The sequence below is a fragment of the Dendropsophus ebraccatus genome, chromosome 5 (assembly GCF_027789765.1).
Source record: "Dendropsophus ebraccatus isolate aDenEbr1 chromosome 5, aDenEbr1.pat, whole genome shotgun sequence".
Classification (NCBI taxonomy): domain Eukaryota; kingdom Metazoa; phylum Chordata; class Amphibia; order Anura; family Hylidae; genus Dendropsophus; species Dendropsophus ebraccatus.
This window is the reverse complement of record NC_091458.1, coordinates 43,828,557-43,855,818: the sequence shown is the minus strand read 5'-3', so window position 1 is coordinate 43,855,818 and position 27,262 is coordinate 43,828,557. Positions and strand designations below refer to the sequence as shown.

The following is a 27,262-nucleotide window of genomic DNA, read 5'->3' as shown; positions in this document are numbered from 1 at the left end:
TGTAATCAACCGCGTTCCGCAAAAAATTTGTCCATAGTGCATCCGTAATCAATATTTTTTGCAGATGTTACAGATGTTACTTCCGTAATGTCCACAAATTACAGATGCTCCCATAAACTTCTATGGGTGAATCTGTACTGCAATTAAAGCCCATACTAGAGCTTGTCAGGAATTTCTGCGGCACGGATTATGGGTCTGTTAAACTACGGACAGTGTGAACAACCCAATTGAAATCAATGGTCCCTAAATTCATCCATAATTGCAGATCCGAAAATACGGATACACTTATGGAGCCTAAGACTCCGAAACTGAGGCAAGATCCTTATTTGAGGGGCAGGGGCATTTGAAATGATGTCCATCTGGCTTTGCTTAAGTGGATGGTCGCAACTGAATTTGTGCAGAACTGCAATTACTGTACAAGAAATATTAAGAAATGCAAGATGAAAGTGCAGTCAGCCAATAGGAGAACAAAAAACACATTCTTATCTTTAAAAAAAAACAAACTGCTAGAAGTATTTCCTGTCATTAAGACTTGTCTCAGGGACATGTGAAAAGTTTTGACTGGTCAGGGTCTTTTGCAGAGACCTCCACTGATCAGGAGGAGTACAGGGTAATGCATTTCATACTCTGTCTTGCAGTCATCTCCGCCATTATAAGTCTTGGGCATGGAGATGATTGACAGAAGGGTAGTAAACCCTCTTCGTCTGGCTTGTTCTCCTGATCGGTGGTGGTGGGGGGTCACAGCAGTGAGACCTTGACTGATGAAAACTTTTCACATGCCAAAAGTCTTTCCTAATCACAGGTTTCCTTAGTTTACCTTTGTCGGATTTTTCATTTCATAATTTTACATTCCCATTCTGAAAACTAAACATATTATTAAACATATACATTCACATAAGATACTGTAAGAAAAGAACTATACTGCATGTCCTGTAAAACAAGATCGAGAGTGTAAGGATACAGCAAAAACTATTTTAAAAAAAGTTTAAGATTTTAAATTTTTAGTGCTTGCAGTTTTTTTCTAAATCTCAGCACATCCTATCACTTGTGTCTTTATGGAGTTTTTTTTTTTTCCACTTAATGACATCAATAGGCAAAATCTAAAAATCACTCCGCACAATAGGATCACTGTTCCTTTTATATAGCTGGAAATTCACATGATATGAAATCTTGGCTCTGAGCCCACTGACCTTTTCTTTGGGGTCTTCAGGATCTCCGTCCATTATTCCTGGTTTTACCCTTTTCTTGGAAGTGTCCGGACAGTCCTTTAAGTTAGGACTTCCATGCTGAGTATCATGAGACTCCCCCTGGGTGCTCAGCACTACATTGTTACTTTTAGCATGTCCTCTCTCTTCCTTTTCATTGATGTTAAATTCACCCAAAATCATTTTAAATTGCTGCTCCATGTTGACTGGTGAGATGTAAGATGTGAGCCGCAGCGATGGGCATGATCCAGCTTTTATAGGCTGCACTCGGCTATTTCCACATTCTTATCTCTTAATATGAATTGGCATTTTTGCTACTCTGAGAAGTGTGTAGTCTGCACACAGCCGTGCGAGTGAGCACAGGAGGGCCGTCCCTCTCATACATATCACATAGCTGCTGAACTGAGCGTACACAATGACTTGGCTGCATTTCACCCTCCACCCGTGTGCAAAATCACTGCTCTTATCATTTACTATAGGGCTACATGTGTTATAATACATTTCTGCTGAACTACCCCTTTAAGGCTATGTGCAGAATGTTGGCGCTCACTGTGGTCAGAATTTGTAGCCGAAACCAGAATTTTAACTGATACACAGAAAACTATATGTACCATTCTGGGTTTTGGACTTACCTCTGTTTTTTGGTAAAAATGGGGAGTACACTACTGTGAACATGGCATAAAAATAATATAAATATATAATAACTAAAAGTCATCAATGAGTTCCTAGACTATATAAAGGCATGAGGGTGCAGGCTGAGAGCATTTATACAGGTCATAGAATTGAACAATTCCTTGTAATGTAGCAGAGGGTACATTATTTTATATAACATACCACTGCAGAACCTCTTTTTTAGAAGACAGATATCACTGCATGTCAGTGTATCATTAGTTTGCTCAGAAAAAGTAATTTCCTGCAAAAGAAAAAAAAGCTGTTCTGCACTTGAAGTTAAAGGGTGGTTTACACGTAACAGATCCGCTGTGGAACCCTTCACTGTCACTTTCAATACAATTACATATGCCAGGATCCCCCAAAGCAAACCAGAATGAACTTGCAGCGTGAAAACCGCTGCAGATCTGTTACGTGTGAACCCTCCCTGAAGGAGTACTTCAGTCAAACAAAAAAAAAACAGTGCGGGCGAGTGGGAACATAATAATAATAAAGTGATACTTACGTGCAGGGCCCGATTAAAGTTGGTGGAGGCCCCCCACTCCAACCCCCCCCCCCCCAGCCCAAAAAAACCCAAAACAATATCGCGATCTATACAGATGTCAGCTTACTGTAGGCGACTTAGCACAGACCCCTCCTCGCTCCTGGCTGTGTGATTCAGCATCCTCCTCTGTTTTGTACGTGAATGGTCACTAAAGGCTGCAGTGCAGAGGAAGATGCCAGGCCCTAGAGACAGGTGCGGGAAGGGGGTGAGTATCAGGGTGGGTTCTCACATTGTGTTTGTGTTAATAACGCAATGTGAGAATCCAGCACTTTCTGTATGCTCTTAGCCACTGTGTTAGTACCATATTACATAGCCTGATCTCCTGGGTAAGTAGCGCCGTTCTGCTAGATTGGCGCTTGCTTATAGAGCCTATGATAAGGCTCAAACAGCCATGAGTCGCACATCAATATTAAACGTAGCGATGCTGTAGTTCTCCCCCCCAATCCCCAGTGGTGTCCTGGTAGCTGTAGTTCTCCGCGGGACCCTGCCACAGTTGCAGGCCTGAGCAGCACCCCCTGGCTGTCAGCAGTACTGGGTGCTGGGTACTGGGGTGCCTGATGCTCTGCTTGATGCCCGCTCTTCTCATCAAACAGACGTGAAGGAGGAAGGAAGGAGGCCGGGAACGTCTTAGTTTGGGGATCGCTTCTGTCCAGTGTCGGACTGGGGTACAAGGGGCCCACCAGAGGAAATGATCCTTGGGGCCCACCAATATAGAACCAGTGAGACACAACATGCTGACCCCATCCTTTTCTGGATTCATCTGTATCTGTGACAAATCCTTCTTTAAAAACATTTTCAGTCGAACTAAAACTCTCAGAACCCCCTACATTTATACAGCTCTCAGGGTATGCTGGGAGTTGTAGTCTCTGAGAAGACAACTCTTTAATAAATCACTGGTGGCTGCAATCTGTGGGTGACAACCATCAGCCCTGACAGTCCAGCAATACATCTGTCTATAGTGTACTACAACTCCCAGCATATCCTGGGGGCTGCACTGTCAGTACATGCTGGGAGTTGTAGTGCCTGCAGCTGATGTAGCTTGGTCCTAGGTGCATTATACACTGGATGCTTTGTGGCATATAAGAATACATAGATCTGTGGGGGCTCAGTGTAGGGAAGTGACCCCAGAACATCAATAATAGGGATAGGGGTAGCTGGTTTTGTTCTATCCCCTATTAGTGATGTTCTGGGGTCACTTCCCTACACTGAGCCCCCACAGATCTATGTATTCTTATATGTCACAAAGCATCCAGTGTATAATGCACCTAGGACCCAACTACAACAGCTGCAGGCACTACAACTCCCAGCATTTACTGACAGTCTGCAGCCCTCAGGATATGCTGGGAGTTGTAGTAATTGGATTCTAGTTCAAAAGTTTGCGCTAGTGTACTTTAATGACCGCGGGGCTGTGTCAGTACACTACAGCAAACAATACACTGACCTATTTAGACCCCAATGGTGCCCAGGCTCTGCATACTATAGAAGTGATTACAGTGCAGTTACTAATGACTCACAGGTGACGTCTTCTCCAATTGCTGTCGCTCACTCTTTGCTTTCCTCTCCATCTGGCAGCCATCATGAAGACTTCTCCGACCACAACTCATCTGCAAAGGGGCAGCTGGGGTTGACTGGGGAAGGGAGGCAGCTGGGGGTGGCAGGGACAGAGGGAGCAGCTGGATGTGACAGGGACAGGGGGAGTAGCTGGGGTGGCTGGGGTAGGGAAAGCAGCTAGGGGGGGCAAGGAGAGCAGCTAGGGGGGCAGGGACAGGGGGAGCAGCTGGGGTGACGGGAAGCAGCTGGGGTGACAGGGGAAGGGGGAGCAGCTGGGGTGACAGGGGAAACAGCTGGGGTGACACTGACAGGGGGAGGGGGAGAAGCTGGGGGGCAGGGGGAGCAGCTGGGGTGACAGGGGGAGGGGGAGAAGCTGGGGGACAGGGAGAGCAGCTAAGGTGACAGAGGGAGGTGGAGCAGCTGTAGTGACAGGGGAGAAGCTGGGGGGCAGGGGGAGAAGATGGGGGGCAGCTGGGTTAATAGGGGCAGGGGGACAGGGGGAGGAGCTGTGGTGACAGGGGAGAAGCTGGGGGGCAGGCGGAGAAGATGGGGGGCAGCTGGGGTGATAGGGGAGAAGCTGGGGGGCAGGGGGAGAAGATGGGGCAGCTGGGGTGATAACGCGGACGCGTCATCAGCTGCTCAGCCGTGATTGGCTGAGCACAGTTAAGCTCAGCCAATCGCGGCTGAGCAGCCGATGACGCGGCAGAGGGGGGCCGGCATCAGGGACGGCTGCAGTGATTCGGCCAGCCTCCCGAAGATTACGTCGTTGACAGAAGATCGGGGTTGGGGACGACGCACGTCAGGTATGTATGGTACACTACACTTCCGGGTCCACGTGCGGGGGTGGGGGAACACGGGAAAGGGGGCGATTCACATACATAACATACATTACAAAGTTGTATAACTTTGTAATGTGTGTTATTTTGTGAATAATTTCTTAGCGCCGCACTACCCCTTTAAGAAACTTTGTAATTGGGTTTATTAGGCAAATATGCCATTATCTGCATTCAAAAAGACTTTCCCCAGGTCACCCCCCCCCCTCTCTCTCATTCACTGCTCATTACCAGGAAATCTCATCTCTTTTACATCAGACGTGCCCCTGTGTAACCTATGGAGAGGGGAGGGGGAGATTAGTCACCAGCAGAGGACGAAGGATTACACCATGGGACCTGTGTGAAAGCCGGTATTCAGAGATCAGAGAGGTCAGTGCTGACTTCAGAGAAGATAGCCCAGTGATGTAGCTGTAAATTAACTCTTTGTTGTCCTGTTTTGGTGCCTCATCTCCTTCTACCCTTCCCCTCTCCATAGAAAACCATGAAGACAGGGGGGAGAGCTATAAACCCAATTACAAAGTTACTTAAAATCGCCTGTACTATTGATTTCTGCAAAAAAATTTAAACGACAGTGACAGTTTAAAAATACAAGTCAGCTATAAAGAAACAGGCAGTGCAAGGGGATTATAGTAGATGACTAGTGTAATAAACCCAAAAATGATGGCTAGGCATCTCTCTCTTACCTTGCTTGTATACTGGTGAGATATACTGGGTTTCTCAACATTTTCCTCTTCAGTAGGATTGAGTAACCGTACTTCTTCCTCCTCATTTTTCAGGTATGTCTTTCTAGACATTATCTTTACTGCAAGGTAAGAGGTGGTATAGTACAATTAAACCAATGCACATTCCGCTACATATGTTTGTTCCCTACTGTTATAGACAATACATTTTTTGTCCCTCAAAGTGCCAGTGATTTTGATCTATTTTTGGACTTAAACTCCTTTGTTCGTAAGCTCACTCTTGCCAGACACTTTGAAATAGTTAAAAAAGATATACTGATGGTAGGGACCGAAAAGGCAGAAAATGAGTATATTCACCAAAATGTACATGGACAGTCCAACTTTTACCCCCTCCAGCAGAGAGGCCATCACCTCCAGACCTTTTATGAACTGGTCATGGAGGATTTTAAGAAAATTCCTGTCATTATAGGCAAAACTAAGGGTAACCTTACTAAAAAAGAAAAAATATCTCTGGCGAACTTACAGAAGAATGATAGTATTGTCATTCGAGAGTCTGACAAAGAGGGTAGTGTTGTAGTGCAGAATAAAGAGGATTATATTTTAGAAGCGGAGAACATCTTACAGAATGAGACCTATTACAGGAAACTTACATCTAACCCTCATGGTGAGTATGCTGCTGAGTATCATAATTTGATTGAAAATGGTTTTAGGGATGGCCTTCTAAATAAACGGGAAAAAAAAATTTTGAACATGAAACATCCAAAAGTGCCTTTCTTCTACCACCTGCCAAAGGTGCACAAAAGCCTTACTCATCCTCCTGGTAGGCCTATTATATCAGGTATAGGTGGTTTAACTGCTAACCTTTCTCATTACGTTGATCTCTTCCTACAGGATTTAGTGGTCCAGCTCCCTTCTTATTTGAAAGATTCCAGCTCCCTGATTAGGGACCTAATGGATATGGAATGAAGTGATGACTTTCTATTTTTATCTCTAGATGTGACTGCCCTCTCTACTCCAACATTGAACACAAGCGGGGTTTGGAGGCTATGCGTTTCTTTTTAATGAAAAGTGGTAATTTTAAAGACCCACAGATCGAGGTTTTGGTGAACAGCATGAGGTTCATTTTAACACATAATTTTTTTTACCATCAGATAAGGTGGACCGCGATGGGGACTCGGGCCGCGCCCAGTTATGCTAATTTATTCATGGGGCGTTTCGAGTCCTCCTATATATCGCGGTCCCCCTGGTCCACTGAACACATCATTTACTATAAAAGGTACATTGATGATTTATTCATTATTTGGAGGGGTACGCCTGAATCTGCCCTTGTGTTTGTTGAGTATTTAAACTCTAATGACTGGGGGCTACGTTTTACCTCAAATATGGATAGTGAAAAAAGTGTGTTTTTAGATTTAGTAGTGAGTCATATGGACTCAATTTTTTTTTTACTAAAACTAACTTTAAAACAGTTGACAGTTTTATAGGATCAGGAAAAACTGCACCAAGATTATAAAGAACAAGGACTTATTTTAAAAGAGTGTTTTACTGAGAGGGGATACCCCAAAAATCTGGTAGATGAGGGATTTAGAAAAAATCTGGGCACCTCTCAAAGGGACTTAGTGCTACCTAGACAAAGAAAGAAAAAAGAGATTACAAGATATAGAAATTTTATAACAAGGTTCAATGACAGTAATGAACCAATCAGAAACACTCTCCAAAAATATTGGCAATCTTGAGAATGGATCAGATCCTCAGGGGGATTATCCCTGAAAAATCAGGTATAACATTTCGTAGGGGCAAGACTATTAGAAACTTTGTTGTCCCCAGTAGACTGAAACACAATAAAGAAAATAGCTCAGTAGGGGTTAAAACATGCCAGATCAATAGTAGGGTGTTCAAATGTGGGAGGAGAATGTGCCTTTGTTGTAAAAACATTGCAGAGGGTGCAAAACATTTTAAATCTAATATAACAGTGTAACGCCTGGAGTCGTGGATCCACTGAACCGTCACTAGCGATGGCACTAACCTCACCAGGGAGCGGAGTCTAAGGGGACGCTGGTTCTCACCAGAGCCCGCCGCAAGGCGGGATGGACTTGCTGCGGCAGGCGACCCCCAGGTCGCTACCCCTGGCTTGGTTGCTAGTGACAGCAGGCGAGGCGTGGCAGGAGCAGTAGGCAGGAGATGGTCTGTAGGCGTAATCGCAGGTGGCAGACAGTACTTAGGAACAATAGGGAGGCAGAGGACAGGGACTAGGGACCGGGAACAGCGGACAGGAACAAGGAACAAGGACTGAGGTCAGGAACAACAGGGAGCTGGGCCAAACGCTATGGGAAGCATGTAGAGGCTCCAACACGAGGGACAGGGCATGCTGGGATTATAGGGAGTGATTCAGTGTAACTTCCAATTACCTAAACTACCTAAAATAAAGGTTAATTTTTAAGTTAAGGTCTGCACAGTTAATAGTTGTTGTTAGTTTATATTTAAGTTTATTGCATAAGGACTGGGGCGCATTTAGTGTTTATTAACTTCCAATTAGGGGCGGACTGGCCCTTTAAATCTGAGACAGTCGGCGCGCGCGCCCTAGGAGGCGGGGACTCGCGCGCCGGCTGGCACAGCGGGAGACAGGAGCGGAGGAAGGTGAGGCGCCCCCCGGGGCCGAACTAGCAGCAGCGCCGGGTCCCGGACACCGGCGGCTGCCCGCGGCCATGACAAACAGGAAGCGAATTTCCGATAAAACATCGACTGAACTGTATGTCATCCTTTATTTTCATTATTATCTTTATTGTGATAGAGATTTATTCACATGCACTATGTTACTGACACCCATACAGCCACTACATCCTGTTGCTCCTTGCACCCACTAGTCATTTTGCATATATGTATATCTTTTTAGGCGTATTAGTCATTTTGCATACAAAAAAAGTCTGGGGTATAAGTTATTTGCATATATGTATATGTACTCTGTTTTAGAATGATTGTTATTAACATGTGTAGTAGTCTTTTTAGTAGTTTATTTGGATTGGCTCTCCCTGAGATTACCTGAAAGTGAAATAATAGGGTCATCTAAATATTTACACATGTTGAGGTTGTAGTTTGTTATGACATGCTTGAGAAAGGCTCCGTTATATGTGGGTGCCGAAACGCGTTGCGCTTATTAATAAATTACTCCTGAATTGATGGTCCATCTCTACTGCATCTATCACGGACTGTGGTAACCACTCACCTGCGCTTGGGATTTCATAGAGGATCAAGTGGCACGATAGGTCTGAATCGAGCCGTTCTGTCTTACATATTCCTGACACCGGTGGACACAGGTGGTGATCTCTCTTCCTTTCATCTGCGGTGATTTATGTATACCACAACACGCTTCTATAGAGTTGTGCCTTTTTCTGCAAAACTCGACTAGGTGAGTTCATTTTCATACAATTTTGTGTGTGCTCACCTTTGCTGACTGTATTGCACTAGGAAGCGCCCTCTTGTTTGTTTCTACAGACCAATACATGGCAGTCCAGGCTCACAGACCTATATCTGTATTGCAGGTGACTGTTATTCACCACCCGTCAGCTTATGCGATCCAAATAAATTCACAAGCTATATAACTCTTAAAGGGGATCTTTTTCTTCAAAATCAACTGGTTTTGGAAAGTTATATAGATTTGTAATTTACTTCTATTTAAAAATCTCAAGTTCTCCCATACTTATCAGCTGCTGTATGTCCTGCAGGAAGTGATGTATTCTCTCCAGTGCTCTCTGCTGACATCTCTGTCAGAGACATGAACTTTCCAGAGTAGCAGCAAATCCCCATAGAAAACCTCTGCTGCTCTGGACAGTTCCTGTCTCGGACAGAGATGTCAGCAGAGAGCACTGTGTCAGACTGAAAACACCACTTCTTGCAGGGCATACAGCAGCTGATAAGTATAGGAAAACTTGAGATTTTTAAATAGATGTAAATAACAAATCTTCATAACCTTCTGAAACCTGTTGATTTGAGGGCTCCCACGCCTCTGCTCCTGCCGCTCTCCGATAAAAAAATTGACATGTCAATTCTTTGAGCGGAGAGCAACACACGCAGAGGCGTGTGAGCCCTCCCATTGAAGAACAGTGTCACACTGAGGCAAGCGTGATTCCGCTGCGGAGAGTTCCACCGCAGAATTCCTACACATTTGCTCAGTGTGAACATACCCTAACAGTTTCCACCCAAACCAGGGAATCCAACTCCTGATGTATCCTTTCCTGGTATCTGCTGCCTTATTTCTAGTCTTGCCTTTTCTTCTAAATAGAGATGGGCGCATTTACATTACAGAAAAAGCAAATCGCTTTGTTTACTCAGCACTCGGCTTATACGCTGGCAGCCTTTGCTCTCCATGCACCCCGGGTGCCTGGAAAAGCTGGATCCAGTCGTTCTATGGGTCAGTACAAATACAACGATACTAAATTTATTTAGAGTTGATGGCAGGGGGACACTGAGGGACACAGGGCACTGGAGGGACACTGAGCATCCCCCTGCCATCATCCTCTCCAGCAGCCACAGCCCGCACAGCTCTGGGAGTCGGGTCGTGACATCACCATGTTATCCAGGAAGTGACATCACCATGTTATCCAGGAAGTGAAGCCTTGATGCAGTAGTAAGTGCAGGGAAAAAAGCACTTTATAAGCATTTCCCGTAATAAGTGTATATTGGTGATTTGTATAACTTTTGGGGGACAATACAATACTTTAATAAAAATTTTCTTCGTACTTCTCCTTTAAGCTTTTTTATCTTCTGGCCCATCATCACTTTTTGTTCAGTTTTTCTGATATGTGATGTGAACAAAAATCCCATGTCTGACATTTGGTTTTTTTGCTAACGCCATTGACGATTGAGATCAATTATATTATATCTTTATAGCCTGGACAATTGCACACACAGAGATACCAAATATACTTCATATCTTGTTTACATTTTTTTTATTTGGGAAAAGAGGGGGTTATTTCCCCATCTCAGCTAATATAGTTATATTTGTGGGACTCGTAAAGATTAATATTTAGCAAACTTGCCTCCTCCTCCTGATATGCTGCTTTTACCCTTCCATTATTGACAGCTCATTATCTACAGCATTATCTGCGTTACAAAGTCCCACAGCATGTGATCCCCCACCCTAGATCATGTGATCCCCCACCCTAGATCATGTGATCCCCCACCCTAGATCATGTGGTCAGCTGCAGATGTTTTATTACATTGGTAACTTTATGCTACATGAGGACGGGCATACCAAGCAGAGCAGCTTACCATCCCCTTCATGTCACATAAGTATACATAGTACACAAAGTATTTTCTGTGTCAGTGCCGCTGATCAATATCATTGATATTCTTAGTTATATGCGTACAATTGTTAAAGGGCATGTATCACCGAAATTTTATTTTACTGATTAGAATCAGATAGTAAAACATGTACTTTTATTTTAATCTGTTTCTAATTTTTGACTGTAATTTTTTTTATTTCAGTTTTTGTACATTGCTGTGGGGGGCTGCCATATTGCCTAAGCTGTTTTTAACAGCATTCAGTGAGATGCTTTACAGTAAAACCCATGGACATAGATGACAAAAGAGTCTGTCTTCTTCACATGAATGTGAAACATTACTGAGTGTTCTCTGTGACCTTTGAAGAGGTCATTCCACAGGGAGCAGCTATTGTCTTCTCTATCTACTTGTGTCATGTGTTGCTGCAATGTGTACAGATCACTTTACTGCAGCTTCCTCCTATCACCACAGACACAACAGGAAGTTTCAGCTTAGTTTTAGCTCCAGTGGTGAGAATGAAAACTGCAAGATATCAGGATAATTTTTTAATATAGATTGAGAGATGGAAAATTAGAAAAAATTTCACCAAAAATTCTTAATAAATATGTTTAACATAAAAACATTATTAAGACAATAAGTCATTTTCTGATGACGCATTCCCTTTAAAGCATAGCTGTACTGTAAAGGTTAAGCTGTTTTTAGTACCACTATTTATGGCCATTATATATTTTCACTATCATTATCACTAGAGATGAGCGAACCTGCAGCATGCTGGAGTCGATCCGAACCCGAACTTTCGGCATTTGATTAGTGGTGGCTGCTGAACTTGGATAAAGCCCTAAGGCTATGTGGAAATCATGGATATAGTCATTGGCTGTATCCATGTTTTCCAGACAACCTTAGAGCTTTATCCAAATTCAGCAGCCCCAGCTAATCAAATGCCGAACGTTCAGGTTCGGATCGACTTGAACCCGAACCCGGTTCGCTCATCTCTAATTATCACCAGATTTCTGCTCTGTGGGCTCCCTTATTTCCATAGCACTCCCCTAGAAGCAGCAGCATTTAACATGTATATATATATATATATATATATATATATATATATATATTTATTTATTTTTTTTTAATTTTTTTTTTACTGCTATTATTTTTATGTAGTCTTAGAACAGAAGTATGTACTATTATTGTTAGCATTTCAGAATGTCTATCACCTCCATGTAATAACTGCATATCATGCCGTTTTGTTATTCTGGACCTTCTCGGACTCACTTCCTTTCGTTGTTGCTGTATTGCTTTACCTTTATCTTGTCTTTTTGTCTATTTAAAAATCGAACAAAATTCTAATAATTGGGTTCCCCATAAAACCCCTAACCTTGAATACAAGTCCCTAAAGGAATCCAGTTCATCCATTAACCTAGAGCTTTAAACTATGAACTTTTCCGGACATTTAGCAATTGAGGGCAATGCACTAAATAAAGTAAACAGAATGAAGTAATAATCTCAGATTCTACGCACACTGCCTGAGCTGTACTCCTATTCCTAAAAGGACTACAGGACGCCATACACTACAATCATATGTGTGTGTGTCCAGTGACCAGGACATGTTGCACAGAATTATAGTGTGTTTGATCTAAACTGCAGAATTATGGGTTATAATCGAGCACTTTGTGTCTGATGATCATGTAATAACTATGTGGAACTGAAACTGTCACATGATGTCGGGCTGCTGACTCACAACAGTCCATCTGGTGGAATAATAGTCTTCAGGTGACGACAAGGTGGAGTGGTGTAAGTAATGCTGCGTTTACACGGAGCGATAATTCGCCCAATCGTATGATTAACGGTTTCGAAGTAACGTTTTTTTTTTATAACTATCAGCGTTTAGACAGAACGATATATCGTACGGAAAAATCGTTTTGCAATCGTTTTGCGATCGCTTAAGCCTATTTCGCACATAGGTTAAATCGGTGAACGACTGTTTACACGGAACGATCTGCGAATTTTTTCCGAACGACGATTTAAGAACATGTAAGATCAAAATAAATGATTTTCTCGCTCCTCGTTTGATCGTTCGCTGCGTTTACACGTACGATTATTGTTCGAATTCTGTCGTTATCGTGCAAATTCGAACAATAATCGTTCCGTGTAAACGCAGCATTAGAGTATAATACACACCTTGTGCTATACCTGCTTTCATTAGGCACTGTTTATCACCAAAACTTCTAAAACAGTGTACACTGTGACTGGCTGCCCCTTACCTCCTGTCTCCCTCCCCCTATCTCTCCTCGCCAGCAGGGCCCTTTATTCCTATGTACCAGTCTGCCATTTATCTTATACATGGAAGATATTTTGATTTCTTAATGTTCTTTTTGTTACTCCCTATCGCTTGAATAGTCTTCTGGCATCAAGGACACTTTAAAATAAATAGTTTTAATAATAAAGTGCGCTGACCCACATCACTTTGATGTATATATGTTGGATTCTCACATAGCAACCGTGATGTAAATTGACAAGAACATTTTTGCAGTAAAACCAGTTTACCCTGCAGCCATTAACAACTGAACAGCTTGTAGATGACGTGAATGGAAAAACTACACTGACCTGCGATTCTTACATTCCTACTTTTCCTTCTAGTAAGGTCTAGTGATGCGACTCGACTCTTTTTCTGTTACCTTTCATGGACCGCAGTGCCTTCTGCATCTGCTAGCCGACGTATATGGAGGTATAGAATCTACACAGGTTCTAAATTCATCGTTTATTTTGCCTATGAGCTGTTGTTGGGGGTGGAAATGAATGGTTCACTTGGCAGGAAGTGTTAAACTATGGTGTCATTCGCCTTGAAGTCCAAACAGAAGTTGCATTCTTAGATGGCTCAAGTCAGTCATGTGATCAGGCTCTGTATACAGATCTGCCTGTTACTGCTGGAGGGTGGCTGGGGACGCAAGCCTGAGAAATGCTCTGGACTCTATGGGGAAATGCATTAAGAACAATGTTTCATACACCAGTCTTAAAGGGGTTAAAAAAATGTTTATATGTGTCTAAAATTACATCAGCCTGACCAATGCTATTAGAGCAGAGTGGTGGTCGTTAACCTAGACACCAAGCTGTCAACAATGGGAGGGCAAAAGCAGCATATCAGGAGGCAAGGGGAGAGCAGCCGCTAATGGGCCTGCTTGCCTGTCAATCACAGGAGAGGACAGGATAGTGAGCTGTGACTAGTCACAGCCAAGATGACTAGTTCATGGCTCTCCCCTTGCCTTGCACGTGGGATTAAAATGTATTTTACCAGACATGAAGACTACGGAGCTTGGAACCCCTGACACGATTGGAGAGCCGGCTGCAAAGTCTGTGCAGCTGTTTTGGGAGCCCAGTCAGCTTTTATAAAGGTCCTGACCTTGCCAGGTATACACAACATTCACTCACTTTTGTTCTCTTATTGGTCATTATAATGCTGCGTTTACACGGAGCAATAATTCACCCATTCGAAGTATATATAGTATGAGGACCCATGTATATAGTATATATGAGGACACATGTATGTATATAGTATATGAGGACACGTGTATGTATATAGTATATGAGGACACGTGTATGTATATAGTATATGAGGACACATGTATGTATATAGTATATGAGGACACATGTATGTATAGTATATATGAGGACACATGTATATATAGTATAAGAGGACACATGTATGTATATAGTATATATGAGAACTTATGTATGTATAGTATATGAGGACACATCTTGGTTCACACTATGTATATTTCAGGCAGTATTTGGTCCTCATGTCAGGTCCTCATAGCAACCAAAACCAGGAGTGGATTAAAAACACAGAAAGGCTCTGTCCACACAATGGTGAAATTGAGTGGATGGCCGTCATATAACGGTAAATAACTTCCATTATTTCAATATAACGGCCGTTGTTTTAAAATAACAGCAAATATTTGCCATTAAATGACGGCCATCCACTCAATTTCAACATTGTGTGAACAGATCTTTTCTGTGTTGTCAATCCACTCCTTGTTTTGGTTGCTATACAGCCTCAAACATACAGCCTCAAATATACGTAGTGTGAACCCAGCCTTAGTAATTATATAGTATGAGGACACATGTATGTATAGTATGAGGACACATGTATGTATATATAGTATATGAGGACACATGTATGTATATATAGTATATGAGGACACATGTATGTATATAGTATATGAGGACACATGTATGTATAGTATATGAGGACACATGTATGTATATATAGTATATGAGGACACATGTATGTATAGTATATGAGGACACATGTATGTATATATAGTATATGAGGACACATGTATGTATAGTATATGAGGACACATGTATGTATATAGTATATGAGGACACATGTATGTATAGTATATGAGGACACATGTATATATAGTATATGAGGACACATGTATGTATAGTATATATGAGGACACATGTATGTATATAGTATGAGGACACATGTGTATATAGTATATGAGGACACATGTATATATAGTATATATATGAGGACACATGTATATAAAGTATATGAGGACACATGTATATATAGTATATGAGGACACATGTATATATAGTATATGAGGACATGTATATATAGTATATGAGGACACATGTATATAAAGTATATGAGGACACATGTATGTATATAGTATGAGGACACATGTATATATATAGTATATGAGAACACATGTGTGTATATAGTATATGAGGACACATGTATGTATATAGTATGAGGACACATGTATATATAGTATATGAGAACACATGTGTATTTATAGTATATAAGGACACATGTATGTATATAGTATATATGAGGACACATGTATGTATATAGTATATGAGGACACATGTATATATAGTATATATGAGGACACGTGTATGTATATATGAGGATACATGTATGTATATAGTATATGAGGACACATGTATATATAGTATATGAGGACACATGTATGTATATATGAGGATACATGTATGTATATAGTATAAGAGGACACATGTATATATAGTATATGAGGACACATGTATATATAGTATATGAGGATACATGTATGTATATAGTATATGAGGATACATGTATGTATGACATGTATGTATATATAGTATATGAGGACACATGTATGTATAGTATATATGAGGATACATGTATGTATATAGTATATGAGGACACGTGAATATATAGTATATGAGGACATGTATGTATAGTATATGAGGACACATGTATGTATATAGTATAAGGCTAGGTTCACACTATGTAACTGTGCGGCTGTATTTGCGGCTGTAATTGTGCGGCTGTATTTTTGGTGGTTCATGCGTACGCTGGAAAGTATACGATATACGGCTGCACAGTGCACACTATGTATGAATCTACGGCCCTATCGTAAACGGACCCATAAAAAATGAACAAGACCATTGTTTGTGGCTGGAAATGCGGCCGTGGATTGACAGGCGGTCCGTACGGAGTACTTCAAAAATAGCCGGCAATGATGCCGATACCTCTAATAGTTAATATATTAAATTAATAAAACACATTTTCTTTGTAATAAAGTCCCTTTCGTTGTTTAATAATTTAATTCTAACGAATCCATCATTTTGCAATTAAATATACTGTTAAAATAAATATATATATAAATAAATGTATATTTATATATATATTTATTTTTTGACAGTATATTTAATTGCACAATGATGGATTCGTTAGAATTAAATTATTGAACAACGAAACTGATTTTATTTCAACGAAAATGTGTTGTAATAAAATCGTTGTAATAAAATCAGTTTCGTTGTTCAATAATTTAATTCTAACGAATCCATCATTGTGCAATTAAATATACTGTCAAAAAATAAATATATATATAAATATACATTTATTTATATATATATTTATTTTAACAGTATATTTAATTGCAAAATGATGGAATTGTTTAAATTTAATTATTGAACAATGAAAGGGACTTTATTACAAAGAAAATGTGTTTTATTAATTCAATATATTAACCATGAGAGACATCGGCATACTGCAGAGGATCGCAAACCCCGGTAATAGCGATTCCTGTAAACTGTTTCCCTGCTTTCCCAGATGCATCCAGAGGTGTTTCCATCACTTTCTTAAGATTTTATTTGTTATTTTTAGTTGAACCAGATTTCCAAGTAAATGACCTTATGTTTTCAGCCGCATGTCTATTTTTTCCCACGGCCGGAGTTTCATCCGCACATTTACAGCCGCATAAAAAATACAGCCGCACAGTTACATAGTGTGAACCTAGCCTAAGAGGACAAATGTATGTATAGTATATATGAGGACACATGTATATATAGTATATGAGGACACATGTATGTATGAGATGTATGTATATATAGTATATGAGGACACATGTATGTATATAGTATAAGAGGACACATGTATGTATAGTATATGAGGACACATGTATGTATAGTATATGAGGACACATGCGTATATATAGTATATGAGGACACATGTATATATAGTATATGAGGACATGTATGTATATAGCATATGAGGACACATGTATGTATAGTATATGAGGACACATGTACGATTAGTATATATGAGGACACATGTATATATAGTATATATGAGGACACATGTATGATTAGTATATATGAGGACACGTGTATATATAGAATATGAGGACACATGTATATATAGTATATGAGGACATGTATGTATATAGCATATGAGGACACATGTATGTATAGTATATGAGGACACATGTATGATTAGTATATATGAGGACACATGCGTATATATAGTATATTAGGACACATGTATATATAGTATATGAGGACATGTATGTATATAGCATATGAGGACACATGTATGTATAGTATATGAGGACACATGTATGTATAGTATATGAGGACACATGCGTATATATAGTATATGAGGACACATGTATATATAGTATATGAGGACATGTATGTATATAGCATATGAGGACACATGTATGTATAGTATATGAGGACACATGTACGATTAGTATATATGAGGACACATGTATATATAGTATATATGAGGACACATGTATGATTAGTATATATGAGGACACGTGTATATATAGAATATGAGGACACATGTATATATAGTATATGAGGACATGTATGTATATAGCATATGAGGACACATGTATGTATAGTATATGAGGACACATGTATGATTAGTATATATGAGGACACATGCGTATATATAGTATATTAGGACACATGTATATATAGTATATGAGGACATGTATGTATATAGCATATGAGGACACATGTATGTATAGTATATGAGGACACATGTATGTATAGTATATGAGGACACATGCGTATATATAGTATATGAGGACACATGTATATATAGTATATGAGGACATGTATGTATATAGCATATGAGGACACATGTATGTATAGTATATGAGGACACATGTACGATTAGTATATATGAGGACACATGTATATATAGTATATATGAGGACACATGTATGTATAGTATATGAGGACACATGTATGATTAGTATATATGAGGACACGTGTATATATAGAATATGAGGACACATGTATGTATAGTATATGAGGACATGTATGTATATAGCATATGAGGACACATGTATGTATAGTATATGAGGACACATGTATGATTAGTATATATGAGGACACATGCGTATATATAGTATATGAGGACACATGTATATATAGTATATGAGGACATGTATGTATATAGCATATGAGGACACATGTATGTATATAGTATATGAGGACACATGTATGTATAGTATATGAGGACACATGCGTATATATAGTATATGAGGACACATGTATATATAGTATATGAGGACATGTATGTATATAGCATATGAGGACACATGTATGTATAGTATATGAGGACACATGTACGATTAGTATATATGAGGACACATGTATATATAGTATATATGAGGACACATGTATGTATAGTATATGAGGACACATGTATGATTAGTATATATGAGGACACGTGTATATATAGAATATGAGGACACATGTATGTATAGTATATGAGGACACATGTATATATAGTATATGAGGACACATGTATATATAGTATATGAGGACACATGTATATATAGTATATGAGGACACATGTATGTATATAGTATGAGGACACATGTATATATAGTATATGAGGACATGTATATATAGTATATGAGGATACATGTATGTATATAGTATAAGAGGACACATGTATGTATAGTATATGAGGACACATGTATATATAGTATATGAGGACACATGTACATATAGTATATGAGGATACATGTATGTATATAGTATATAAGGGCACATGTATGTATGACATGTATGTATATATAGTATATGAGGACACATGTTTGTATAGTATATATGAGGATACATGTATGTATATAGTATATGAGGACATGTGTATATATAGTATATTAGGACATGTATGTATATAGTATATGAGGACACATGTATGTATAGTATATGAGGATACATGTATGTATATAGTTTATGAGGGCACATGTATGTATGACATGTATGTATATATAGTATATGAGGACACATGTTTGTATAGTATATATGAGGATACATGTATGTATATAGTATATGAGGACATGTGTATATATAGTATATGAGGATATATGTATGTATATAGTATATGAGGACACATGTATGTATAGTATATGAGGACACATGCGTATATATAGTATATGAGGACACATGTATATATAGTATATGAGGACATGTATGTATATAGCATATGAGGACACATGTATGTATATAGTATATATGAGGACACATGTATGTATAGTATATGAGGACACATGTATGTATAGTATATGAGGACACATGTATGATTAGTATATATGAGGACATGTATGTATATAGTATATGAGGACACATGTATGTATATAGTATATATGAGGACACGTGTATATATAGTATATGAGGACACATGTATGTATATAGTATATATGAGGACACGTGTATATATAGTATATGAGGACACATGTATGTATATAGTATATGAGGACACATGTATGTATATAGTATATGAGGACACATGTATGTATAGTATATGAGGACACATGTATGATTAGTATATATGAGGACATGTATGTATATAGTATATGAGGACACGTGTATATATAGTATATGAGGACACATGTATGTATAGTATATAAGGATACATGTATATATAGTATATGAGGATACATGTATGATTAGTATATATGAGGACACATGTATGTATATAGTATATATGAGGACACATGTATGTATATAGTATATGAGGACACATGTATGTATATAGTATATGAGGACACATGTGTATATATAGTATATATGAGGATACATGTATGTATATAGTATATATGAGGACACATGTATGTATATAGTATATGAGGACACATGTACGATTAGTATATATGAGGACACATGTACGATTAGTATATATGAGGACACATGTATATATAGTATATGAGGACACATGTATGATTAGTATATATGAGGACATGTATGTATATAGTATATGAGGACACGTGTATATATAGTATATGAGGACACATGTATGTATAGTATATAAGGATACATGTATATATAGTATATGAGGATACATGTATGATTAGTATATATGAGGACACATGTATGTATATAGTATATGAGGACACATGTGTATATATAGTATATATGAGGACACATGTATGATTAGTATATATGAGGACACATGTATGTATATAGTATATGAGGACACATGTGTATATATAGTATATATGAGGATACATGTATGTATATAGTATATATGAGGACACATGTATGTATATAGTATATGAGGATACATGTATGTATATAGTATATATGAGGACACATGTATGATTAGTATATATGAGGACACATGTATGTATATAGTATATGAGGACACATGTGTATATATAGTATATATGAGGATACATGTATGTATATAGTATATATGAGGACACATGTATGTATATAGTATATGAGGACACATGTGTATATATAGTATATATGAGGACACATGTATGTATATAGTATATGAGGACACATGTGTATATATAGTATATATGAGGACACATGTATGATTAGTATATATGAGGACACATGTCTGTATATAGTATATGAGGACACATGTGTATATATAGTATATATGAGGACACATGTATGTACGGTGAATGAATAAATGAATTACCTAGCCAGTCCCCGCTCTGCTCCAGCTCAGGTGACTGATCCCGCCAGTGACTACTGAGCGCAGAGCAGAGCAGTGGACTATGGACCCGCAGCCCTGTCCTGTCTATCAGGTGCATTGATTTCCCTGCAGGTAAGTGGCAGAGCAGGTTGTCACCCGCGCACCGCACTACTTTCCCTCCCGCTTCAATCACGCCTCACCCACGCCTTCCTGACCACGCCCACCAACAACAGCTCTGCATGTCGCGCTCGTGTGGTCATTACGCAGTGACGTCATGAGGATGCGCCCGGTAGTTCTGTGGTGTTTCTAGGGTGACGTGTTCGCTCCTGTCATGTAGAGATGGCCGGGTGGCTGTGCGCCTGTGGTCTGCTGCGGTGAGACGCTTCTGTGTAGCTGGCAGGTCTCTCATAGTAACGTGCTGTATGGTGGGAATAGTGTGAGCGCTGGCGTCCTTGTCGCTGTTATTCAAGCCGTTGCAAAACTACAACTCCCAGCATGCATAGCTGTCAGGGCATGCTGGGAGTTGTAGTTTTGCTACAGCTGTAGAACTACAGGTGCACATACTTCTATCATTGATGAGATGTCCTAGTGATGACAGCTCAGCCTGTGTTCACACTGTACTTCTATGATGCCAGCTTTTTCCTCTCACCTCAGTCACTCTTACTGCTATCATTGTTATGTATTATGTCATCATTTCTTCTCTCTCCCCTGTAGCATGCTGACATCACTCTTACTGCTATCATTGTTATGTATTATGTCATCACTTCTTCTCTCTCTCCCCTGTAGCATGCTGACATCACTCTTACTGCTATCATTATGTATTATGTCATCATTTCTTCTCTCTCTCCCCTGTAGCATGCTGACATCACTCTTACTGCTATCATTGTTATGTATTATGTCATCATTTCTTCTCTCTCCCCTGTAGCATGCTGACATCACTCTTCATCCCTGCACTTATCGCCAGCGTCTCCGCCTCCCTCCTCTTATTCCTGGTTCTCCTCAGTATCCGGCTGTGGATCGGACACAAGAAGAAGGGATCTGTACAAATTGGCAAAGATGGCAAAGAGCAGAAAGTAGTGGCTTTCTTCCACCCGTACTGCAATGCTGGAGGCGGAGGAGAGAGGGTGCTGTGGTGTGCGCTGCGCGCTCTGCAGAGGAGGTACAGTATCAGTATAGGGATGGGGGATCTGTCACCCTCCAGCTATTGCACAACTACAATTCCCATCATTCGTGGAGAGCCAAAGCTTTAGCTGAACTTGTTCTTAAAGTGTCACTGTCGTTAAAATTATTATTTTTTTTGCAGAAATCAATAGTACAGGTGTTTTTAATAAACTTTGTAATTGGGTTTATTAGCCGAAAAATGCATTTTTATCATGAAAAAGCAGTTTGAAGCTCTTCCCCCCCCCCCCCCCCCCCCCCCCCCCCCCCCCCCGTCTTCATGCTTCTCTATGGAGAGGGGAGTCGTGGAGGGAGATAAGGCACCAAAACAGAACAAAGAGTTAATTTACAGCTACATCACTAGGATATCTCCTCTGAGGTCAGCACTGACCTCTGGAAAGCGCCTTTCATACAGCTCCCACTGTTTAATCCTTTGTTCTCTGCTGGCGACTAATCTCCCTCCTCCCCCCTCCCCTCTCCATAGGTTACACAGGGCTTGACTGATGTAAAAGAGTCGAGATTTCCTCATAATGAGTAGTGAATAAGAGAGAGGGGTGGGACCTGGGGAAAGTCTTTTTGAATGCAGATAATGTCATATTTGCCTAATATATTGCCTGGACTATTGATTTCTGGAAAAAAAAAAATACGACAGTGACACTTTAATAATTTGAAGGCTGTGATCCATTTCTATTTTTTTAAATTATCTTTCCTGAGAAACACAAATAGAACAGTATCTGCGCTGGGAAGCCGGTGTCGCAGTCCATTTTTTTTTAACCGCAGCCTGGTTCTCTCGTATGGCGCCTTTCTTTTCCCGAGCACCGTCCGGGGTTGAAGCACTGGAGCCGGCCAGCGCACTGCCAGTGGGAGGAAGCACTCTCCCCTCTATGACGCAGCTGGATGCATCACAGAGTGGCAGGAGTTTCCTTTCATTGGGGGCAGGCGGGCCCACCTCCAGTGCTTCAGCCCGGCCACTGCCTGGAAACTGGGCCACGGTTCAAAAAGGACTGCGGCACCAGCTTCCCCATGCCATTCTATCTATGTAAAAATTTAATGCGCATGTAATGCTGGTACATTCACTTTAAAGGGGTTTTCACCAAAAATGTTTTCTTTCAAATGAACTGGTGCCAGAGATTTATAATTTTTCTTCTGGTAAAAAAATCTCCAGTTTTCCAGTACTTATCAGCTGGTGTATGTCCTGCAGGAAGTGGTGTATTTTTTCCAGTCTGACACAGTGCTCTCTGCTGCCACCTCTGTCCATATCAGGAACTGTCCAGAGCAGCAGAAAATCCCCCCAAAAAACTGTCCTGCTCTCTAGACTGGAAAGAATACATGTATGCAGGACATACAGCAGCTGATAAATACTGGAAGACTTAAGGTTATTTAATAGAAGTAAATTTACAAATCTCTTGCACAAATTGATCTGAAAGAAAAAAAATATTTGGTGAACAACCCCTCTATGAGACACTTATCATGGTCTGGAGGGGCTGCATATGGGGGTGGCTTCAGCTTTGTAGCCTAACAAAGTCTCTGATTATTTTGAGAAAAGTCTAAAATCCATTGACCTTTTTTTTTTTTTTTTTTTTGCAGGTACAAAGATGCTGTATATGTTGTTTACACCGGTGACAAAGATGTGTCAGGTGACGAGATCCTGAATGGGGCAGCCGGCAGGTTTAATATAACGTTATCCCACCCTGTAAAGTTTGTCTTTCTGGAGAGACGTTATCTGGTAGAGGACAGGCTTTATCCACATTTCACCCTGTTAGGACAGAGTTTGGGCTCCATTCTTTTAGGCTGGGAAGCCCTGGTAAAATGCGTGCCGGATATATATATAGATTCCATGGGCTATGCATTTACATTACCTCTATTCAAGTACCTGGGTGGCTGTCATGTTGGCTGCTACGTGCATTACCCCACTATCAGTACGGACATGCTGTCTGTTGTCCGGGACCACAACGACAGATTCAACAACGCAGCTTTTATCGCCAACAACCCTGTCCTGAGCAGACTGAAGCTGATTTACTACATCCTGTTTGCACTTATATACGGCTGGGTTGGATCATGCAGTGATATTATAATGGTGAACTCCACGTGGACCTTTAACCACGTCTTGGAGTTATGGAAATGCAGCGATCGCATCAGTATTGTTTATCCACCTTGTGACGTGCAGACATTTTTAGATATTGAACTGAATCAGAAGCAAGAGAGAAAAGAACACTCTGTGGTGTCTATAGGCCAGTTCAGACCAGAGAAAGATCACAAGCTGCAGATCCGTGCTTTCAGTACATTACTGGCAAAGAAGACACCGGAGGAGAGAGCGAATCTGAAACTCATTCTTATCGGGGGTTGTCGCAACAAGCAAGATGAGCTCCGCGTCTCAGAGCTGAAGAAGCTGAGTGCTGACCTGGGGGTTCCTGTAGAGTTTAAGGTGAACATTCCTTTTGAAGAACTGAAGAAGCATCTCTCTGAAGCCACCATTGGGTTACATACAATGTGGAACGAGCACTTTGGAATTGGTAAGAGAATTGTTTTAGTTGATTCAGTGTAATTTTGTGCCTGGAATTATGGGGGTATGTATTCTATCCACTAAGAATCACAAGCTCTTACTTGGAAGTGTTCTACATTAAACTTTTAAAGGGGTTGCCGATATTGTGGCGGCATTATACCGCTATTGGACATCATATGCGGGCATGGTCTTGCTAGCACACAATTAATGAAATATGATGTCTGTTCCCTCCATGTTTTAGGGATGTGGGAAAGACGGATAGACGCCAGGGAACAAAAAGCTTCTGCCATCTTCTGATCCCTGGACAACCCCTTTAATGAACACATTTCATATATATCTCAGGGACCTTGATTTCATGCTTTCTATGAAGAAGAGTCAACAGCCATTTTTCAATATAGTCATTGTTTCCTGGAGGGATAGCACAACACAAAATGTAGATCCATGGGATTTCTGCCACAGATATGCAGTTCCTCAGACTTGGATACAGCCATCTGCAATCTATCCATAACCTTTATTGCATATAATTCCTCTACTCTAAAAACTGCAGGACCCATGTGCTCTGGTATAGAGTTAGGATCAGAGAGCTGGCTGTGATCTCTAGCCTGTTTTAGTTTCTTTTCTAGACTAGAATGTGGAGTGTCTGGCACATATATAGCCAGCTCTCCAGTCCTCTATCCCACTCCATTTTAACAAGGTCAGATCCCATAACAGCCATAATAGTGCAGTAAGTAAGATTATAATGTCTTAAGGGGGAACTATCTGCAGGTTAGACAAATCTAACCTGCTGATAGCTCCCTAGTAGGCACGGGGAGCTGAGGATGAAGGTATGCCTGTTACCTTCATCCTCTGCACCATTCCCATGCTGTTAGTTGTGACATCCTGTGCTCAGTAAGCCGCTAAGAGCACTGTCAGAGGTGCTGCCACCCTCCAGGCTCCAGCCTGGCCGCCCTGCCCCTTCCAATAATTAGCAATGCAGGGGGCCAGCCAGATAGGTGCTCGGAGGGGCAGTAGCCCTGCCACCAGTGCTCCTAACAGCTTGCCATGCACAGGATTTCACAACTAACAGTACAGGAACGGCACCGAGGATAAAGATAACAGACATAGCTTTATCCTCAGTGCCCCGTGCCCACTAGGGAGCTATCAATAGGTTTCATCCATCTAACCTGATACCTAGATCCTTTTATGGGCCCCTTGTCCAGAACTAAGCATGGCATTATAAATAGCCTTTTTTATATATATATATATATATATATATATATAGTGTTTTTTTTCTCTTTACAGGAGTGGTCGAGTGCATGGCAGCTGGAACAATTATATTAGCCCATAACTCTGGAGGTCCCAAACTGGACATTGTGGTCCCATATGAAGGACACGATACTGGCTTTCTGGCAGACAGTGAGGAGAGTTATGCTTCCACTATGGAGCACATCCTGTCTATGTCTGAAGACGCCAGACTGCAGATCAGGCAGAATGCACGACGTTCCGTTTCTAGATTTTCAGACCAGGAGTTTGAAGTCAATTTCATTTCTGCTACTGAACAGCTATTTACATAGGACTGGTCTATAGGGATGCCAATATGTATATAGTGTGGGGAATGGGAAGGAAGTACATATTTTTTTTATTGAACAAATAGTGTACATTAAATGTGATTAACTTATCCACAATGTATTCTGATTACATGTTGTCTTATCACCAAAATGGTATATGGACACAATTGCCCCGATTTACTAAAATGTCAGCGTTCTTAGACAAGTGCAAATTTAAAGTCCGGCGAAAATATTTATTAAAGTATTGTATTGCCCCCCCAAAAGTTATACAAATTACCAATATACACTTATTACGGGAAATGCTTATAAAGTGCTTTTTCCCCCTGCTGCATGAAGGCTTCACTTCCTGGGTAACATGGTGATGTCACGACCCAACTCCCAGAGCTGTGCGGGCTGTGGCTGCTGGTGAGGATGATGGCAGGAGGATGCTCAGTGTCCCTCCAGTGCCCTGTGTCCCTCAGTGTCCCCCTGCCATCATCCTCTCCAGCAGCCACAGCCCGCACAGCTCTGGGAGTCGTGAAATCACCATTTTATCCAGGAAGTGAAGCCTTGATGCAGTAGTAAGTGTAGGGAAAAAAGCACTTTATAAGCATTTTCCGTAATAAATGTATATTGGTGATTTGTATAACTTTTGGGTGACAATACAATACTTAAATAAAATTTTTTGCCAGACTTCTCCTTTAAAACAGAGCTGGGAAAACTTTTGCTCGTAGGGGGCCCACTGCTGATAATATGGCCTAATACTATAAAGAGGATGTCCACACAGGGCATCGCTACCTTGCCACCATCATTGTTTTTGCTTATAACTATTGTTATTTAGGGTAATCTTCCTAATATGAGCAGCTATTGTATAAGACTATACATGTACATCTTTAATAATACCATCAAGACACTACATAGTAAAAAAAAAAAATACATCTCACTAAAGCATATTGCATAATAACATTATACTATGTTGACTGTATAAGTATCGAAGCAGGTATACAAAGAGAAAGACCAAGGGGGAGCTTTATCAAAGGGTGTAAAATTTAGACTGGTGCAAACTACCCACAGCAACCAAT

The 27,262-nt window shown here is 40.4% G+C and overlaps 2 protein-coding genes across 5 annotated transcripts in view; one reads left to right on the top strand and one right to left on the bottom strand.

Moving 5' to 3' along the window:
- Positions 1–21,045, bottom strand: part of ATP7B (ATPase copper transporting beta) — a 52,866-nt gene extending 31,821 nt beyond the window's left edge. Inside the window, exons 1-2 of one of the 2 annotated variants that reach the window (XM_069969976.1) lie at positions 20,997–21,045; positions 5,486–5,604 (exon numbers count right to left, since the gene is read on the bottom strand). In XM_069969976.1, coding sequence (XP_069826077.1) covers positions 5,486–5,596 — 111 coding nt within the window. In that variant the 5' untranslated portion in view covers positions 5,597–5,604; positions 20,997–21,045. Of the gene's footprint in view, positions 1–1,190; positions 1,538–5,485; positions 5,605–20,996 lie in introns of those variants that run through there. The other variant, XM_069969975.1, reaches the window with a different exon arrangement.
- Positions 12,540–26,311, top strand: ALG11 (ALG11 alpha-1,2-mannosyltransferase). Of its 3 annotated transcripts, none has more exons than XM_069969980.1 (4): positions 12,540–12,550; positions 21,919–22,152; positions 23,739–24,664; positions 25,936–26,311. In XM_069969980.1, the coding sequence occupies exons 2-4, from the start codon at positions 21,920–21,922 to the stop codon at positions 26,205–26,207; spliced, it is 1,431 nt and encodes a 476-aa protein (XP_069826081.1). In that variant the 5' UTR covers positions 12,540–12,550; position 21,919; the 3' UTR covers positions 26,208–26,311. The 3 variants fall into 3 exon arrangements, with proteins under 3 accessions (XP_069826081.1, XP_069826078.1, XP_069826079.1); XM_069969977.1 differs by lacking the exon at positions 12,540–12,550 and adding an exon at positions 21,262–21,367; XM_069969978.1 differs by lacking the exon at positions 12,540–12,550 and adding an exon at positions 21,331–21,393.
- Positions 26,312–27,262: the final 951 nt, after the last annotated feature.

Coding starts and splice junctions, on each gene's coding strand:
- ALG11 (XM_069969977.1), top strand. CDS start 21,333: ATGGCCGGGTGGCTGTGCGCCTGTGGTCTGCTGCG. Junction 21,368..21,918: donor TGCGCCTGTGGTCTGCTGCG/GTGAGACGCTTC, acceptor TCTCCCCTGTAG/CATGCTGACATCACTCTTCA. Junction 22,153..23,738: donor CTGCGCGCTCTGCAGAGGAG/GTACAGTATCAG, acceptor TTTTTTTTGCAG/GTACAAAGATGCTGTATATG.